Below are 20,246 nucleotides of genomic sequence, written 5' to 3'. Positions count from 1 at the left end.
ACCGCGCCCGTCCCAGAGGCTGCTGGGAGGCTCGCTAGCTAGTCCCGGCGTGCTGCGCGTGCGGCGCTCAGCCATCCCGCTTGGGGTGGGCGGGACACGGGGCGGGGCCTTGGCCTGCGGCAGGTTTGCGGCGGAACCGGATTACGTCTATCGGTGATGTAAGGGGGCGTGGCGCGGCTTCTGACTTCTCTTAGGCAGGCCTAGGGCGAGGGGAATTGAGACTTCAGCTGCTTCCCGGGTTCCTGGCCCGGCCATCTTGGGCTTCCCGAGTGGAAGGCATCGACCTGTCACAGCTTTACTGCAACACTGGGGTTGTTTCATGGTTTTCTGTTTCCGTTTCTCAGTTCTACCTACGTTTGAAGCAGGTCAATTTACTGCATTCCTTTGCTTGGTAATATCACGAATCAAGGTAAATCTTAAAAGCCGTAGTGCTGCGTCAGATTTGCTACACCAGCCCGGTTTTTAAGATAACGAGCGAAGGAGAAACCAATTGTCTGCAGTGAAGCCAGAGGACTTCTTGTTGCAGCGTTTTCGCTGTGTTCTCATTTCCTCTTCACGTTTCTTCCCACCCCAGCCATCACCTGTCCCAAAGTGCAGGCTGGTATGATGCCAGTGTTATCGGTTTGGTTTGGTTTGGTTTTGAGGCAGGGTCTCTTGCGCAGGCTGGAGTGCAGTGGCACGATCACGGCTCACTGCAGCTTGACCTCCCGGGCACAGGTGACCTCCCTGCCTCAGCCTCCTTTGTAGTTGGGACAACCGTCATACACTACCACACCCGGCTAATTTTTCTATTTTTTGTAGAGATGGGGGTCTCGCTATTGCTCAGGCTTGTCTCCTGGCTGGGCTCAAGCGATCCTCTCGTCTCAGTCTCCCAAAGTGCTGGGATTACAGGCATGAGCTACTGCCCTTGTGAGGATTTTAAAACCTATTTAAAAATAAATGGTCAGTAGAAACGGATGTTGATTCAAAATCCTGACATTATTTCCTTCTTAAGGCATGGAAATTCTTTGATTTTGGCAAGGCATTTGTCACCAATGAAAAGAATCAATGTATTTTCTTTGTACCATTATAAGGATATACAAAGTGCATGAGCTAAGTTTTTAGTGTACCTACAGGAGTGCACGCTAATAATGTATGTATCAAACAAAGGCCACTATGGCATAGGATTCTTTCCTGAGTAAAAAAAAAAAAAAAAAGTGTTTTTTTTTGAGACGGAGTCTCTGTCGCCCAGGCTGGAGTGCAGTGGCGCCATCTCGCCTCACTGCAAGCTCCGCCTCCCGGGTTCACGCCATTCTGCCTCAGCCTCCCGAGTAGCTGGGACTACAGGCGCCCGCCACCACGCCTGGCTAATTTTTTGTATTTTTAGTAGAGACCGGGTTTCACCGTGTTAGCCAGGATGGTGTCAATCTCCTGACCTCATGATCCGCCCGCCTAGGCCTCCCAAAGTGCTGGGATTACAGGAGTGAGCCACCACGTGCAGCCTTTCCTGAGTAGAATTTTTATAAATAACATGGTTAAGGATCCTGATGTTTATCAAATTTATAGACAACATGAAACTGGAAGTAATTATGAATGCCTTCAGAGATTAAATGAAAATTCAAGGCCGGTTACGGTGGCTCATGCCTGTAATCCCAGCACTTCGGGAGGCCAAGACGGGCGGATCACGAGGTCAGGAGATCGAGACCATCCTGGCTAACACGGTGAAACCCCGTCTCTACTAAAAAATACAAAAAACTAGCCGGGCGAGGTGGCGGGCGCCTGTAGTCCCAGGTACTTGGGAGGCTGAGGCAGAGTGGCGTGAACCCGCGAGGCGGAGCTTGCAGTGAGCCGAGATGGAGCCACTGCACTCCAGCCTGGGTGACAGCGAGACTCCGTCTCAGAAAAAAAATTCAAACAATCTCAGCTAATTAGACAAGTGGCCAAACGTGACGACTTGTAAGTCCATCTCCAAAAGCCAACTGCCTGAGTTCAAAATGGAGGATATATGATTTAATAAGTGTTAAAGTAAAAGACCTGGAGGATCTTATCGATCATAAGCTAAACTGGTGCAAATAAGGCTGCCAAGTTTAGTGTCTAAATAAGGAAAGTGATAGTCTGCCACTTTGTCCTTCAGTTGTTTGGTCTGGGTCCAATTTAATTTTTTTTTTTTTTTTTTTGAGACAGTCTTGCTCTGTCGCCCAAGCTGGAGTGCAGTGACCGGATCTCAGCTCACTGCAAGCTCCGCCTCCCGGGTTTACGCCATTCTCCTGCCTCAGCCTCCCGAGTCGCTGGGACTACAGGCACCCGCCACTTCGCCCGGCTAGGTTTTTGTATTTTTTAGTAGAGACGGGGTTTCACCGTGTTAGCCAGGATGATCTCGATCTCCTGACCTCGTGATCCGCTCGTCTTGGCCTCCCAAAGTGCTGGGATTAGAGGCTTGAGCCACCACGCCCGGCCTGTTTGTTTTTTTTTTTTTTTTTTTTCAGACAGAGTCTCGCTCTGTCACCCAGGCTTGAAGTGCTTTGGCGGGACCTCCGCTCACTGCAAGCTCCACCCCCCGGGGTTCATGCCATTCTCCTGCCTCAGCCTTCTGAGTAGCTGGGACTACCAGCGCCCACCCACCACGCCCGGCTAATTTTTTTGTATTTTTAGTAGAGACGGGGTTTCACCGTGTTAGCCAGGATGGTCTCGATCTCCTGACCTCGTGATCCGCCCACCTCGGCCTCACAAAGTGCTGGGATTACAGGCGTGAGCCACCTTGCCCGGCCTCGAGCCACAGCAATCTTTAGGGACTATGAAGAAAAGGAGAAATTGATCTTTTTTTCATTATCCTAGAAGGCAAAGCAAAAACCAATGGGTTTAAGTTACAAGAAGTTAGATTTTTGTCAACAAGCAAGAATTTTCAAACACTTAGGGGGAAAAATGTAATGTAAAAAACAAATTGTTGAAGCAGAAGCTAGAATTTGCTCCTCTGGAATGTTATCAAAGGTAAATCATGTATCAGGGTCACACTAGATGACCTCTAAGGTCTTTCCAACTGTAAGATTTTGTTAACTTAGACACCAGGGACCAAGTATCCTATAATCTCGTTTCTGAAGTTGCTAATTATACTTTTCTTTTTTTGAGTTGGAGTCTCCCTGTCACCCAGGCTGGAGTGCAATGGCATGATCTCGGTTCACCACAACCTCTGCCCCTCCTGGGTTCAAGCGATTCTCATGCCTCAGCCTCCCAAGTAGCTGGGATTACAGGTGCCTGCCACCACACCTGGCTAATTTATTGTACTTTTAGTAGAGACAGGGTTTCACCATGTTGGCCAGGCTGGTTTCGAACTTCTGACCTCAGGTGATCTACCCGCCTCAGCCTCCCGAAGTGCTGGGGTTACAAATGTGAGCCACCATGCCCAGCACCCCCCCTTTTTTTTTTTGACCAGTCTTTTTTTTTTTTTTTTTTTTTTTTTGAGATGGAGTCTCACTGTCGCCCAGGCTGGAGTGTAGTAGGTTGATCTTGGCTTAATTCCACTTCCCAGGTTCAAGAGATTTTCCTGCCTTAGCCTCCCAAGTAACTAGGATAACAGGTGCATGCCACCACACCTGGATAATTTTTGCATTTTTAGTAGATGAGATTTTACCGTGTTTTACTGTTGGCCAGGCTGGTCTTGAACCACTAACCACAAGTGATCTGCCCACCTCAGCCTCCAAAGTGCTGGGATTACAGGCGTGAGCCACTGCACCCAGCCAAGTTGCTGATTATACTTAAGGAAGCACACTAGACAATTGAGAAGGATGAAACATACATTCTACTTATATACAAATGAAAGTGAGTATCTTATATAAAGGGGAAAATAATGTGTTACTCTTTTTTATTGTGGAAATGGATTTCTTTTTCCAATGTTTCAAATATACAAGCAGAATTGTTTAATGTTTGCCAATAAATATAATAAATTGAAGCAGAAGTTCAAAAATTAACAGCCACAATAGTTTATTTACAATTGAACTCTTTATAAGATATTTACAAGACAACCAATTTTACACATCAGAAATGGTATCAAAAGTTATGAATTACAACACAGACAACAATATGAAATGGGCATAAAACAAAGCTGAAGTAGACAGACAAGCAATTTTTTTTTTAATTTATTAACACTAGCTTAAACTTTGTTAAAGAAAAACAAACAACTATGTTTTAGGAGAACTGCAGGGCCTTCAGTTGAAGATTGAATTCACAGTGTTGTATCCCATGTAGGGAAAAATAAGACTAATTTTCCCCCCACACTCTAACACACTGTAATTTTGCACTTGGAACTTTGCTAATCTACTCTCCAACCTCCTTCTCAACAAAGTCAAATCAAAGGAGAATTAACCTAGAAGAGGGGACAATAAAATAAGAGGTCCTCAGGGAGAGGGAGAACCAAGGAAATAGAATCTACTTAAGTCTGGCCAAATAGCACCTCGTGGATTCTTCTCAGTCTACTTCAAGTCAGAAACTGGGGAGTCCCCTGGGTAGGGCACAAACATAATGGTTAAATTTGCTAACTCATATCCAAAATTAGGAATCTGACACATGCTGAAATCAAGAAGAAACTGAGAGGGATCAAAGAACAAAGTTAAGAGACACATTGCGTCTTTCTTCTTTTTGGACACGTTATGAAGAAATATAACATAGGTAAGAGTAAGAAAAATTGAACATCCTGCCACATTAAAATGATGGAGAACAAAGAAAATCTGGCCCAGTTTTTCTAGAAATCTCCTTCTCCTTAAGGTGTGAGATGAGAGCCCCTAGTGGAATTAAGTCCTATTTCTCTCTACATCCTTGCTGCAATGAAGTTTACAGCAGGTTCCCTTATAGAGAGCCCACTCTCCTAAGCAGATGGAGTTACAAATGAAAACCCATAGCCACACACACACACACACAAAAGGAGAAATAAGAGCAGCAAGATCATCCAAGAATACTACATGTGCTGCCAGAATAATTCCTTTAAAAGTCAAATCCAGGAAGCACAGATCAACATCTCACAAAAAGCTTTAGCAGTGGGAGGCCCCTGAGGAACTTTTCTCTTCCCACAATGGTATCCCATTCTCTCTCGTGCTCCACTGATGGGCCAGCCACACACCCTACATACCTTGGCTTCTCCTCTAAAAGTGCTAATAATCTGGGGACATATTCTCTTTAAGGATAAAAGCCCCTACCTTCTAGGAGATTAGACCCCTACTTGTTTTCACACAATAGTCCTGAAGACTAAAGAAAGGCAATTCCTATATATTTGAGACCAGAGGTCTTGGCTCTATTTTCCTTTCAGATAGTTAATAGGGATCTTACACTGAGACCAAAGTGGCCTGGGAGTGCTATCCTGATATTTTAACAAAATGGGGGAGGGGAGAGGACCAAGATGGTACACATACAAATCTTATTTTTACAAAGTGAATGGAGAAGCTCATTAGGTACATCTGTTTGTTTCAAGATGTAGACATTTGCCAGCCAAAGGAAGCACCTATTTCCACACTCTCCCTCTACCCTCCCTAAGTCTCTATCCCACCACCAAGAGCCCAGCTAAAAGGATGAAGCCCAATGAAGGAATACTTGAGAAGTGATGTGATACAAGGACATCTATACAGGTTTTGGCATGCCATCCCAAATGCTAACTGCTTTTGTTTACAGCTGTAACTTGTTCTGAAACTAACCATCCCCACTTTCTTTTCCAAATATTTTGTTTTTTGAGGGGTAAAGAAATTCAGTTACCCATTAACTGAGAAAACAATCACAGCCAAACATCCCTTTCCACATGACTGTATCACAGAATAGTTTTAAGAGAACTATCTTCACAGTTATCTACCAACTCTCCGATGTCTTTTATACTCTGTGAAGATGGCTTGCTTCATCGCTTCACTTGTCATTCCTCATCTGGTCCTAAAGCTCATGGTGAGGTTGTTTGTTTTGTTTTAGGGTTAAAAATCACTATACCCACTATAAGGAGGGTGTACCAGGGTGAGAAGAGTGCCATGCAGGCACAGTTCTAAAGGAAGGGGTTGCTTCATCTTCCACATGTCTAATGAAGAGAGCCCTTTTACCCCTTTAACATAGGCAAATGTATAGAAACAGACCCCTGAAACTTCTGAATCTGCCAGCCTATAGCTTTAGCTTGAGAGCCCATTTCCCAAAAAAGGGAAAAGAAATCCCAATCACCCTCCATAACTCACAAATAGCCAAATGGAAGAGTTTTTGTGAAATCAGAGTGATGAAAACAAAGTCAAGGGAGTATGAAAGGGTATTATCAGCGAGTGATAACATATGTGAGGACAAAGGTCACATATACAGGTCTCTGCCACTCTCTGGAATGGCATGCTACAACTATCTGAAGACAAGGTTCTTGCCAGCACAGCTATTTCCTACACGTCCGGTGAGGTGTTTGCTTCTTCTGGATCTCCAACCTGCATCGGCTACGCTCATCCAACCAGGGTAGCTCAAAATTCCTGGCAAAAGAGGATGAAGAAATCAACTTGCAAGACTAGAAGGGATTCAGTGTGGACGTGATAGCAACTACAAAAATGTCACTATGTCCCTTATCACTCCTATCTCTGACTAGTTTGGAGTGTCTTTCCTGCCTCAAAGCCAGAACAACTGTGTACCATTAAAGTGATGGAATCATCTACTTCTATCTCAAAAAGCAATCCTTCTAATTATTGGCTTGGGAATCTTACTACAAAAGCTCGTTGCCCAGGTAGCCTCATTTCTGTCAAAGACCCATGGCTATCCCTAAGCCACCTGGTTCCACCTCATATCTAGGCTTCCATGAAGTCTGAGAGGGATGTGTAGGTTACCTGGAAGGGGAGGAAAAAAACGTATACTTACTGTGGAGTTAATTTTGGTAATGGTCGTCCAAATGCTACAACAGGCAAGAAGGGGGTAATCATCAAACTTTCAACTATGGGAGAAAGTCAAACAGGAGCTTATTAGTAATATAGATGGGAAATGTCTAGAAGTTATATCTGCTCCAAAATACACTTCATTCATTCAGAGCAAGTTGTACCCTGGAGCCTTGCACCCTCCTCCTTCTTTGAAAAACCTATTCTTTTAGATGGACACAACTTACCATCATCTGGCTCAGGGAAAAATGAGGTAACCTCAGGCTCAGATTCCTGAATTCCTTTCTTTTTATACATTCTGAGCTGCAGTCGCTGTAAAATTCTTTGTTCCCTGATCCTCTGAATATCCCATCTGGGAAAAACAAACCAAACAAAACAAACAAACCCAACATTACTGTTTACGCAAAACCTGCTCTATAAAAACAACTCACACAATCCAGATGGTAGGAAGACTCCTGCTGACTCCTCTAGACAGGGTAAAGAGAAATGCCTGCCTGGTTAAAGGAGTGCTGTTTTAAGCCTACTGCCTAGATCATGTGTTGGTGTTCCACAGAAAGTAGAACTGAGGAAGGTCATACACAAAAAGAGGCCAAACATGTTTTCCTACAACAACTACCATTTCCAACTAAGATATTCAACCAACTGGGAAGCCAGTAATGTAAGAGTGTTAAGTGCTCCAAGATTCTCCACAGCATGAAAGAGGGAGGTCAGGTTCCCTGATCCTCTGTCCTAGGTCCTAGGGCTCAGTTGTTTCCAGGATGGGCATCTCTGGCCTCACCTTTTCCTTCTCTTCTCATCCAGCTCCAGTTTTGCATGCCGCTTCGAAAACACACTGTCATCCAGGTTCTGTGTAAAGAAAAGCAGCTGATAAGCTATTTATCACCATGTATTATTAGTTACACACATATACTAATTTCCAGCTTCCAGGAATGTAAAATCTTTCACCTTCCAGTTCTACCTGAGTCTGTGGGTTCCATGGATAGTATGGGAACCTCCTGGTAACAGAATCAACAAAACACATACTCCTTTCCCCATCCACACCCTTTTAGAATCTCCAAATTTCAAAATCATTTCCTAACTTTCCAAGGTAAACACCACATCAAACTAAAACCCCCAGACTGCCATAAACTCTCCTCGCCTCCATACTTTGTAGGAATCTGACCTTAAAATAATCAAAACTTTAAGAGTCAAATGAGCTTAGAATATACAATTTTATGGCTGAGGGGTACATGCTTTTTTTTTTTTTTTTTTGTGATGGAGTCTCACTCTGTCACCCACGCTGGAGTGCAGTAGTGCGACCTTGGCTCACTGCAACCTCCACCTCCCAGGTTCAAGCAATTCTCCCTGTCTTAGCTTCCCAAATAGCTGGGATTATAGGCGTGCACCACAAAGCCTGGCTAATTTTTGTATTTTTAGTAGAGACAGGGTTTCACCACATTGGCCAGGCTGATCTCTAACTCCTGACCTCAGGTGATCTACCTGCCTCAGCCTCCCAAAGTGCTGGGATTATAGGCATGAGCCACCGCACCCAGCCCTGACTTTTCTACTTAGCATAAAATCTATTTTGGGCTGGGCGCGGTGGCTCAAGCCTGTAATCCCAGCACTTTGGGAGGCCGAGACAAGCGGATCACAAGGTCAGGAGATCGAGACCATCCTGGCTAACCCTGTGAAACCCCGTCTCTACTAAAAAATACAAAAAACTAGCTGGGCGAGGTGGCGGGCGCCTATAGTCCCAGCTACGCGAGAGGCTGAGGCAGGAGAATGGCGTGAACCCGAAAGGCAGAACTTGCAGTGAGCTGAGATCCGGCCACTGTACTCCAGTTTGGGCGACAGAACGAGACTCCGTCTCAAAAAAAAAAAATCTATTTTGAACACTACCTAGCTATTTATTTTTTAATCAATCACTTAACTACTCTGGACCTGTTTTTTCATCTATAAAATGAAGGAGCTGGACCAGATAATTTCTCAAGTTTCTGTCTGGCCTTAAAATTCTATTTAATTCATCCATAGTACTATGACATTTTCAAGTTATACCCTCATGTTCTATTTAATCTCTTACTCTCTTCAATTGACTGCTCTTGGTTACCTACCTCCAAAAGGTCTGAAGGATTTGGGTCCCTTAGAGGCTCTACTGAGTGGTCCCTCCAAGAAGGAACTGAAAAAAAAAAAAGAGAGAAAAAGAAAGGGAGGAGGGGTGGAACCACCCTTAAATCTAAAGTCGCACAACTATTCACTAGGATAAGAGGTCTCTCCCCAGATGAGACAAAGTTACCAAGTGATAGGAATCCATTCTATGGCCTCCCTGAAGCCATATTCAGTGTCCTTGCTATGGTATAAAAGAACCTAAAATGCCATTGCAGTCTGCCAAACTCAGGATCACAAAAACCCTAAACCAATACCTGACAATTCATATAATGGATGCTATAGCAGTTCCTGAAAAACAACTGAAATTTGTTGTCATTTTGAAGTCTATAGTAGTGTAATCAATCATACACCAAGAAATCTCACTCTCCCACATCCAGTGGATGGGGAATGCAGCTCCCAACCATCCACCATCCCACCAACCCCCACCCCAGGCCCAGCCAGCACAATTCCTATTCTACTCACCAGCCAAGACTGAAGTTTCTCCTGCAACACTTGATGGCATCAGACACCCTAAATAATGCAGGAAAGAAGAATAATCTCAGTGTAAAAAGAAAAAAAGCCCATACCCCAAATGGAGGAAAGGATCATCACTGAAGTTCTCACTAGGAAGCCATTTTGTTTTTTGAGTTGTTCTTTTGAGAATTTCTCTCTGGGGGAGGGGAAGAGGGAACAACAGACAAAAGAAAAGAAAATAAGCCCACCACTTTTTTTTTTTACACTGAGACGACTTCTTTTCTTCATTATTTAGGGTGGTTTCCCTGCAACAGTTGATGGCCAAGGATATCAAACCTTAAACTCAGAACATGGCAGGTGAGTAAAAGTTGACCCTATTTTTCAAATAAAAGATCAGTGTTCTCAAAACTTACATATGTAGTCTTCTTAAACAGCTCCCTCCTCCCTCCAAACAAACTACCTTGCTGGTCCAGCCTGAACAACATGCACAAAAACTTTGGCTCCCCTAGAACAAGCCATTGAGCCTTCCTCTTGAGATAGGGGCATCAAGAATAAGGATTCACGTGTTTATTCACAACTCAGGCTCCTCAAGGGGCTGGGATCTCCCCAGTCAGATTCCTTTGTTTCACTATGCCCACAATCTCAGAGGTGTTTGAAATTGTCTGTACTAGGGAAGACAGGATTTTCAAAAATAGCCAGTCACACAGAACAGCTCTGGACCAAGCCATTACCCAATCCCGGATGGGAAGTTGCTTCACGTTTCTCTTAAGTTGTTACGCAGCATTGCCATGGCAGCAAAAAAGGTTAACCATTAAGGAAGAACCTGTTCAACTGACTGAACCGACAAAAATCTGAATCTAGATCAGGATCCTGATCTAATGTACTCAAGTGTGAGGCCTAATAGAGGTTAGATCATTAAGATGACTAATCTAGCTTTCCCACTTAATTTTGTCACCAAAACAGCCAAACAAAGCCTGGAGAATGCTCTTGTCTCACTGGAATGGATTTCTATCCCCATCCTGCTAGGCAAGACACAGTGGTAGAAACTTGGGACTGCGGCTCTATCCTAGAAGGCCTCCCCAACCATTACCCCAGAGTAACCGCAGTGACTGACATAGACTAATATTACATGATTGAAGGCACATTCCAGTTACTGGTTGATGTAGAAGATAGGGGAGCATCTCTGTGTGGAAGCCATAAACGAAAAAAAAGGGAATGAAGACCAAGGTCCCACACCCCACACCCTCCCCAAGCAGCTCAGATATCCCAAGATAGTCCTTATTGTTTGAAAAATAGTTTGTAGACCATTTTATTTAAATATATGAACAACCAATGGGCTACTGCAATCCAAGTAAACTCTTCACATTTTAGAACCTTTGTGAAGTATAGTAAGATAAAGTAAGACTGTTGGTCTTTGGCAGATTCCTCCTGCCCCCCAGACAGGGACATAGATATACAGATAAATGTTTATATAGTTAAAGAGCGGAGGCCCAGGTGAAAATTCCCCACCCCAAGCTGGCTCCCCAACCCAAAAATTACCATTGGCCCCTGAGAACACCCAAAGACCACCCTCCCAGATTTCACACAATATCAATTGCAGGAACAGTCGTGCATGGCAAAGTATAGTTCTATGCATTTCACAGCACAGAAAACCCTTCTTTCAGAGGGCATGCAAGTTGCCGGAGATTACACCCCCAAGTCTGGTGCTCTTGTGATGAGCAACTTACTGGCAAACACATCTCCCAGTGTTGTAAGCAGGCAAATACATTGAGCACATTTTGCTGTAATTCCATCTATTTGCAATGCCTGCACAGTGTCTGTCTCTGGCTGTTAACTTACTCATTCTTGACAGAACTCTGCTTTATTGATTGCACTTTTTTAAAAATGCCAAAGGCATTTTCACACTTGTTAGCTTGACCGCCACCACTAGGGTATAAGAGCAAGTGTTCTCTATGCCTTACTTGCTACAGTCTCCTCCTTCTTTGGAGAGGATTCCCGTAATGGTAACGGTGATGGGGGAGGCTGGTGCCAACGACACAAATACATTTCTGTGGTGGAAAGGTACGGCAAATCTTCTATCTCACTTGAGAAGGCTTTCTCCTTGGGATGGGTGCTGGGTCCCTTTTGGGGAGTGGAGAGTCTTGGTGGGGTGTCCACTGAAGACCGGGGCTTTTCTGGGGTTTCTTGGCTCCTCAATTCACGTTTACAAACAGTTTCAGATAAGGAACCACAGGGTTCCTCTTTAATAGGAGAGTGCTTAGGAGTTTTTGTTTTGACTTTTGAAAATTCAGGAGCCAGCTTTTTAACAGGAGTCTTTCTTTCTGTACTTCCAAATGGGGATTTCCTATTAGATAGGGAAGAAAACATTATAAAATATATTGACACTTGAATAAAATCTAATTTGAATACATTCTGGAGCAAAAGAATAAACTGGTTATTTTGCCCCAAAATGACAAGTATTCAGGTACCTAAATGTCTGGTGTTCATTTGGCAGTCATGAGCAGGAACAGCCCAGGCTTAGCAGTATATAAAATAGGCCATTAGTAAATTTTATTTTGTTTTGTTTTGTTTTTTGAGACAGAGTCTTGCTCTGTCACCCAGGCTGGAGTGCAGTGGCATGATCTCGGCTTACTGCAATCTCTGCCTCCCAGGTTCAAGCAATTCTCCTATCTCAGCCTTCCAAGTGGCTGGGATTACAGGCATATACCACCATACCTGGTTAATTTTTTTTGTATTTTTAGTAAAGGCAGGGTTTCACCATATTGGTCAGGCTGGTCTCGAACACCTGGCCTCAGGTGATCCACCCACCTAGGCCTCCCAAAGTGCCGGGATTACCAGCATGAGCCACCGCACCTGGCCAGTAAATGTTTGTTGAATAAGGAGTTTTCATGCTTAAGAATATTCAAGGTCCACCAGGTGCAGTGGCTCACGCCTGTAATCCCAGCACTTTGGAAGGCCGATGTGGGCGGATCACTTGAGGTCAGCAGTTCGAGACCAGCCTGGTCAACATGGTGAAACCCCGTCTCTACTAAAAAAAATACAAAAATTAGTTGGGCGTGGTGGCGCATGCCTGTAATCCTAGCTACTTGGGAGGCTGAGGCAGGAGAATTGCTTAACCCTGGGAGGCAGGGGTTGCAGTGAGCTGAGATCACGCCACTGCACTCCAGCCTGGGCGACAGAGTGAGACTCCGTCTCAAGAAAAAAAAAAAAAAGAAGAATATTCAAGGTCCTTTAGCCAACATCATTAGGTACCACTACAACCCACTACATTAGGTGCACCTATTTCCTGTAACCCAGAGATCAGTCTCTTTCCTTTTCCCCCCAACCCTGTACCACATTAATTATAACTTTTATTTCCTTTTTCTTGCTGTCTGCTGGCATTCTCTAGCCTCTTTCTTCCTCCCTTCTTCCCCTACCACATCTCAAGGAAGTCATCTCCCTTCCTCTTTACCAACCTAAATTTTATACTCCTTTTTTTTTTTTGAGACGGAGTCTCACCCTGCTGCCCAGGCTGGAGTGCAGTGGCGCGATCTCAGCTCAGTGCAACCTCTGTCTCCTGGGTTCAAACGATTCTCCTGCCTCAGCCTCCCGAGTAGCTGGGACTACAGGTATGTGCCACCACACCAAGCTAATTTTTTTATTTTTCGTAGAGACAGGGTTTCACCATGTTAGCCAGGATGGTCTCAATCTCATGACCTCGTGATCCGCCTGCCTTGGCCTCCCAAAGTGCTGGGATTACAGGTGTGAGCCACCGTGCCCGGCTATACTTCTTTTTCAAGACTGATTTCCTACTTAAAGTTTCACAATTCTAACCCAGAATAATTTTTAATATCCCTGCATCTTACAAAACTTAGTTTAATGTCTGTAATCCCAGCTCTCTGGGAGGCCGAGGTGGGAGGATCACTTGAGCCCAGGAGTTCGAGATCAGCTTGGGAAACAAAGTGAGAGCCTGTCTCTATAAAAAAATAAAAAAAGTTAGCCAAGCATGGTGGTGAGTGCCTATGGTCCTAGCTACATGGGAGGCTGAAGTAGGAGGACCACTTGAGCTCAAGAGGTGGAAGATGAAGTGAGCCATGTTGGCGACACTTGCACCCCAGCCTGGGTGACAGAACAAACAAACAAACAATAAACCTTAGTTTATATCAGGTGTTGTACATCTACATATTTTACTGCATTTGAATTCTGAGTTTTCAAAATGTATGCCCATCCTTACAGTTGGGCTAATTTCTCTGAGTCCAAGGACAGTTCCATTTTACCTTTTTTTAAAAACTGAAACAGGGTATCACTCTGTCACCCAGGCTGGAGTGCAGTGTGCAGTGGTACAATAACAGCTCACTGTAGCCTCAACCTGCCAGGCTCACGGCCTCAACCTCCTGAGTAGCTGGGACTACAGGTGCATACCTCCAGGCCCGGCTAATTTTTGGATTTTTTGTAAAAGTGAGGTCTCACTATGTTGCCCAGGCTGGTCTCAAACTCCTAGGCGCAAGTGATCCCTCCCTCCCCACCTTGCCCTCTCAAAGGGATTACAGGCATGAGCCACCACGCCTGGCCTCTATTTTACTTTTCTATGTCTACCAGTGCACAACACAATGAAGGAATTTAACACTTCCTAACTTGAAGTGAATTGCTATAGTTTTTTTTTTTTTTTTGAGACGGAGTCTCACTCTGTCGCCCAGGCTGGAGTGCAGTGGCCGGATCTCAGCTCACTGCAAGCTCCGCCTCCCGGGTTCACGCCATTCTCCTGCCTCAGCCTCCCGAGTAGCTGGGACTACAGGCGCCCGCCGCCACGCCCGGCTAGTTTTTTGTACTTTTTAGTAGAGACGGGGTTTCACCGTGTTAGCCAGGATGGTCTCGATCTCCCGACCTCGTGATCCGCCCGTCTCGGCCTCCCAAAGTGCTGGGATTACAGGCTTGAGCCACCGCGCCCGGCCGTGAATTGCTATAGTTTTAAGAAACTCAGCTGTCACACTTGTTGTCCATTCTTTTTATGATGTAAGCTGCATTCAATAACTATTTTTTTTTTTTTTTTTTTTTTTTTTTTGAGACGGAGTCTCACTGTGTCTCCCAGGCTGGAGTGCAGTGGCGTGATCTCGGCTCACTGCAAGCTCCGCCTCCCGGGTTCACGCCATTCTCCCGCCTCAGCCTCCCAAGTAGCTGAGACTACAGGCGCCCGCCACCACGCCCGGCTAGTTTTTTGTATTTTTAGTAGAGACGGGGTTTCACCATGTTAGCCAGGATAGTCTCGATCTCCTGACCTCGTGATCCACCCGCCTCGGCCTCCCAAAGTGCTGGGATTACAGGCTTGAGCCACCGCGCCCGGCCTGCATTCAATAATTATTACTGTGACCAAAATACTCCTAAGCAGACTTTTACAGTCCGCATAAGAATGTTTCAAGATAGTTTCTCAGCACAGAATACTTTAAAAAAATTTTTTTTGATGGAGTCTCGTTCTGTTGCCAGGCTGGAGTGCAGTGGCGCAATCTTGGCTCACTGTAACGTCCGCCTCCCGGGTTCAAGTGATTCTCCTGCCTCAGCCTCCCAAGTAGCTGGGACTACAGGCACCCGCCAGCATGCCTGGCTAATTTTTTGTATTTTTAGTAGAGACGGGGTTTCACCATGGTGGCCAGGATGGGCTCAATCTCCTGACCTCATGATCCATCCACCTCGGCCTCCCAAAGTGCTGGGATTACAGGTGTGAACCACCACACCCGGCCCTCAGCATAGAAGACTTCTAAAGCAAGTTATGATTGCTATAAAACAAATTCATAAATCCCAATAATCCCCTACTCTCAATCACTAGTAACAAGTGTCCTCATCAAACAAAGTTATCAGCACACCTTTTATGTCCCTTTCCACTCCGCCCACATGAGAAAGGCTTGGGAGGCAGAGTCTGGGATGTCTCAGAAAGCTCCGGCTGGCACTCCAGTTTAATTTTCTCAGATAGCTCTGTTTCCTCTCTCTCTTCAGTTTCATAGCCCTGAAACAGCTTGTGCCTTTCTTTCTCGTTATCCTTCTTTACCAGCTGCATCCGCCTTTCCATACGTTCAATCCGAGCAAGGAGCTAAAAGAGAGAGTAGCAAAATGCAGACTTAACACATAAAAAATTAAACACACAGATACTTAGCCCCATTTAGGAATCATATAGTCTTCTGCCTCTTTCTATGGACCACATCAACTCAACTTTTTAAATAGGCAGACATTAATTTGAACAGTTTCCCTTAAACAAAAAAGAGAAGACAAGGTATACTGTTTAATTTTAAAGGCCAAACTAGATGGGAAGAGGCATGGGGGAATTTGTAGTTCATTCTTCTGTAAGGAGATCCTCTCCACTGGGAGGGACCATAACATGCCTTTTAATGGCATGGTCTCTGCTACTGCTATCCTTGTGGTTCCAAGTTGGTTTGGGAGTTTCCAGAATTAATTGTATACATATTCTTTTTTTTTTTTTTTGAGATGGAGTTTTGCTCTTGTCACCCAGGCTGAAGTGCAATGGCTCACTGCAACCTCCACCCCGCGTTCAAGCAATTCCCCTGCCTCAGCCTCCCGAGTAGCTGGTATTTCAGGCGCCCACCACCACACTGGGTAATTTTTGTATTTTTAGTAGAGACAGGGTTTCACCATGTTGGCCAGGATGGTCTCTATCTCTTGACCTCGTGATCCACCTGCCTAGGCCTCCCAAAGTGCTGGAATTACAGGCTTGAGCCACCATGCCCAGCCTACATGTTCTTTTAAGAGGCCCTAAGATTGTCCAAATTCTATCCTCTCTACTTCTACCCCAAAACTCTATGCACAACAGAAAAGTGCAAACAGTACATTGAGAAGGAATTAAGAGCTCATACAGTGCTACCAGGAATGGCAGTGTTAACCTTGTGATCCACCCGCCTAGGCCTCCCAAAGTGCTGGAATTACAGGCTTGAGCCACCATGCCCAGCCTACATGTTCTTTTAAGAGGCCCTAAGATTGTCCAAATTCTTTCCTCTCTACTTCTACCCCAAAACTCTATGCACAACAGAAAAGTGCAAACAGTACATTGAGAAGGAATTAAGAGCTCATACAGTGCTACCAGGAATGGCAGTGTTACTTGAAAGGGGTATGTGTGGGAGGGGGTACTTTTAAAACAATGAACATTTCATTTGGAAAATAGAAATCAGTACCCATAAATTCCAACCATCATGACATACACACATTGCTTTGTATTTGAGGTAACACAAAAAATTATACCTATTCATCTAAATATTTATTAAAATCAAAGTTCCTTAGTTTTAATTAAAAGGACTAAAAATCTAAACAGAAAATGGAAGTCTATTATCATTGAAAACTTTGTGTTAGTTTAGTTTTGAGAAAAGGTGTTGTGCTACTTATACTCTATTACAAGAATTTTATCTGGGTTAGACAGTGATATTAATGCTGCCTTCATTACATTCATTGCATAGATTTCAGACAAGGCCAAACAACAACTGGAATAAGTGAAACAAGCTTAAGCAACATTAAAATTGCAATACACAACAGAAGCAGTGAGTACCAAGTTCTGACACTCTATCCTTAACTCACCCCACTTTTCCTGACTAGGAAAGCCTGCAAAGGGGCCATTACCTCAGGAACTGAGCAGAAACCTCCATAATCAGCAGAGAACCCCCCATCAGCCATACTCTCATTTCATCTCCTTGTATATGTTTTGATTCACAGCCCTTAACCACCGTTTGTGGGTGACATTTCCTTGATTTTTTCTCCTTCACTGGTCCTTGTCTTCCCACTCCCCCCCATAGAAGGATATGATCTGTTGTAATTACGGTACCATCACACCCCTAGACTGCAGTACAGTCTGAGCAGTGCCACCTCCATGTTGAGTAACTTCCACAAATCAACACCATGAGATATTTTAATGAGACCTGCCCCAGCTCCCAATCCACCTTGCAGAATGCATTCTCCAATAAAACAGCCACCCGATGCGATTCATTTGGAAAGCAAACAAAATGAATAGCCGCCTGCTCCCTTGCTCAGCTCTTAGCGCACACGACGCCAGAAAGAGGAGAGAGGGAGAGATGAGGACGGCGGGGAGGGAGGGAGAGAGCTCTTAGAGAGACAGACACAGAGAGAGAGAAAGGGAGAGAGAGAGAGGGAGGGAGAGAGGGAAAGAGAGATTGCTGCAGCCTGAACACAACAATTGTAGAAACCATGTTTATTTTTAGGCAGCTGTAAGGTATGCTAGCACAGTAATACCCCCCACCCCAGATTCCCTCATATCTGAAGGAATATGTTTTAACGCGGAGGTGCCCTTAACTACTGTTGCAGTAAAAACAAGCCTGTGTCGTCCAAGCTACTCAGAAGTAAAGAAATAATAAACGACTTTCCTATTCCCTAAGATTCTAAAACAAGGATGGGGAGGTATATTTAATACATTTAATAAGCTTACTTTCCCCTGATGCCCTAAAATCTTCCAGCTTCAAACACCATGCTTATACAAGGGACCTGGTCAGTGGGTCATGTATTAGAACTCAGGTTCCTATTAAAAGCTGTCTGAAATCAAAGGCAGTGCTTCTCTTAATATCATTTAAGAAAACTAAAATAGGATTCCATATAAATCACCTCTACCCCTGTGCCCACTAAAAGGCCTACTGCCCTCCTATCTAAAGATGCTGCAGCAGTGGTGAGAGCAACAGCTGCTTGCTACAACCCTCTCCTCCACCGTGCATTTCTAACGCAATAGCTCTTTAATTTAACCCTTCCATAAGGCCACAACACCTACACCCCACCCTTTCATTTTTAACCCGTCACAGATCAGGTCTTTTCCCACTAAACATCTTTCCCACACGTCTGGGGCTGTCATTTTAAATTAACCCTTTGGCACCTGAAACCCCTCCCCTTCCCCTGGGAGGTTGCCCTTTAACCCTTCCCTCCAACCCAACGTGTCTGTGAGCCTGACTCTCAGAGACCCAGAGCCTAAGATACTCCTTTGCCGGTGGCCAACCTCCTTTACCCTTAACCCGGGGGTGCCTTAACCTCCTACAGCCCCCTTCCCCCGAGCATGCGCACAACTCGCTCCTCGGCCCGAATGCAGATTAACCCCTCCCGTACCGTGTCTCTCTCTGACTTCAGCTCCTCGATCTCCTTTTCCTTGGCCTGCAGCTGCTGCTGCTGCTGTTCGATGAGGTCCAATTGCAGCAGAAGGATCTGTTTGAGGCAGGCGGCCTGACTGGAAGCTCCCGAGCCGCCACCACCCCCGAGAGGGCTCTTCCTCATACTCTTCCATCTGCCCTCGCTGGCCGCCAGGGTCCCGGCGGTGGCGGTGGGCGCGAGGGGTGGCGGCCCGGGCAGAGGTAGTGGTGGGGGTCCCGCCGGGTCCGAGGCGGTGGCAGCGGGGGAGGCCGCCCCACCCTTGTCCCCAGCCCAGGGCGTAGGCTCTTTGGCCGCCGCCACGAGAGAGCCCGTCTGAATGGGCAGCACCGCCTGATACTTGGGCCGGGGGCTGCAGCCGGCTGCGGCGGGCTCCCCCCCAATGCCGGCTTGCTTGGTGGCCGGGGGCGGACAGGGCAAGGGCACCGAACCGCCCCAGCTCTCTTCCTGCTGCCCGGGGGCCGCCCCGGCCGGGAGTAACAAGCCCCGGCCCTTGCCGCCGCAGCCGGCCGGGGAAGGCGCGGGGCTCCCGCCCTGGGAGGAGGCCAGCGGGGGCCCCGGCTCCTTGAGCTTACGGTGCCGGGGGAGGAAGTGGGCTTCGGCCGCCCCGGGCTCGTCCTCGGGCCCGCCCAGCGCCGCAGCCCGCTCGTAGTCCAGTCGCTGCTCAGGGTTGCCGCCGGCAGGGGCCGCGGCCGCCTTGAACACCGCGGATCTCATGGTCATAGTGGTCCGGAGCAGCGCCGGGCACCGAGGCGGAGGAGGGGGTGGGGAAGGGGCGAGGTGCGGGGGGTCGAGGACTAAGGGGGGGAGGGGAGTTTGGCGGGCTCGCCTCAGCAGCGCGGCGGCAGGCCTTCGCTAGCGCGGCTCCTCCGGGACCCGGGCGCCATCCCGCCGGCGTGCGGAGACGTGGAGGCCGCGGCTGAGGCCCGCCGCCGGCCCATGGGGGCCTCGCCGCCGCCTCTGCTGCCGCCGCCGCCGCCTTCGCCTCAGAGGCAGGAGCTCGCACCCAGCCGCCCCCGAGCTCATCCCCGGAGCTCGCTTCGGCCCCCCCTGGCCCGGCCGGGCCCGCCTCGTCTCCCCACCCCGCACCCCCCCTTCCCCGCCCCGGCCCCCCGCCCCGGAGCTCGCCTCAGCCGCCCCGAGCCTCCATTTCCACCCCCCTCCTCCTCAGGAGGGGGTGGAGGGCTGGGTCCGCCCAAAGCCCTCCTACTCCGGGAGAGGGGGTCTGTCGCCTCCCCCGGGGGTCTCCGCGGCTCAGGGTCCCCCTCCCCCACAGTCACCCCCGGCGCCTCAGCGTTTCCCTTTAAAAAAACGGAGCCGCTCGTAGCCGCCACCGCCGCAGCCGCCGCCGACCGGAGAACGCATGCGCGGGGAGGGGAGCGGGCGGGAGTGCACCGGGAGCCGAGAGGAGGGAGGCGGGCCGCGCTATTGTGAAAGGGGCCGCCGCCGCCTCGAGGGGGGCAGGGAGGGGACCGCGGGGGCCGGGGGCCGGCGAGGGGAGGCCGGGGCTGATGGGCGAGGACCGAGGAGCGCGCGGAGGAGCGGGGTGAAGGTGGGCTGCCGAGGGAGGGGTGAGCTGAGGGAGGGTCAGGAGAGGGAAGAAGGGCGAGGGCGGCGGCGGGGAGAAGGGGAAAGCGGAGGCTCCCCGGGAAAAAGAAGCGCGAGAGAATGGAGTTGAGAGGAAGGAGGGTGCAG

At 47.3% G+C, this 20,246-nt stretch overlaps 1 protein-coding gene and 1 long non-coding RNA gene across 4 annotated transcripts; one reads left to right on the top strand and one right to left on the bottom strand.

Moving 5' to 3' along the window:
* Positions 1 to 3,940: 3,940 nt before the first annotated feature.
* Positions 3,941 to 19,916, bottom strand: MSL1 (MSL complex subunit 1). Of its 3 annotated transcripts, XM_077971576.1 has the most exons (10): positions 19,127 to 19,916; positions 18,513 to 18,608; positions 15,275 to 15,498; positions 11,399 to 11,781; positions 9,447 to 9,494; positions 8,930 to 8,994; positions 7,618 to 7,685; positions 7,067 to 7,191; positions 6,826 to 6,898; positions 3,941 to 6,446 (listed from the first exon to the last, which is right to left on the bottom strand). In XM_077971576.1, exons 3-10 carry the CDS (start codon positions 15,475 to 15,477, stop codon positions 6,356 to 6,358), a joined length of 1,056 nt encoding a protein of 351 aa, XP_077827702.1. In that variant the 5' UTR covers positions 15,478 to 15,498; positions 18,513 to 18,608; positions 19,127 to 19,916; the 3' UTR covers positions 3,941 to 6,355. The 3 variants fall into 3 exon arrangements, with proteins under 3 accessions (XP_077827702.1, XP_001096195.1, XP_014975061.1); XM_001096195.5 differs by having other exon boundaries at positions 18,513 to 19,916; XM_015119575.3 differs by lacking the exon at positions 9,447 to 9,494 and having other exon boundaries at positions 18,513 to 19,916.
* On the top strand, positions 13,299 to 14,535 carry LOC144335686 (uncharacterized). The gene is made up of 2 exons (XR_013406744.1): positions 13,299 to 14,069; positions 14,383 to 14,535. It is a non-coding gene; the product is annotated as an uncharacterized LOC144335686 (long non-coding RNA).
* Positions 19,917 to 20,246: the final 330 nt, after the last annotated feature.

This window comes from Macaca mulatta, chromosome 16 (assembly GCF_049350105.2).
Source record: "Macaca mulatta isolate MMU2019108-1 chromosome 16, T2T-MMU8v2.0, whole genome shotgun sequence".
Lineage (NCBI taxonomy): Eukaryota > Metazoa > Chordata > Mammalia > Primates > Cercopithecidae > Macaca > Macaca mulatta.
This window is presented reverse-complemented; position numbering and strand designations above follow the sequence as displayed.

Coding starts and splice junctions, on each gene's coding strand:
- MSL1 (XM_001096195.5), bottom strand. CDS start 19,274: ATGACCATGAGATCCGCGGTGTTCAAGGCGGCCGCGGCCCCTGCCGGC. Junction 9,495..11,398: donor GAAGGAGGAGACTGTAGCAA/GTAAGGCATAGA, acceptor TGCATTATTTAG/GGTGTCTGATGCCATCAAGT. Junction 7,686..8,929: donor ATCCTTCAGACCTTTTGGAG/GTAGGTAACCAA, acceptor TTCTTTACACAG/AACCTGGATGACAGTGTGTT.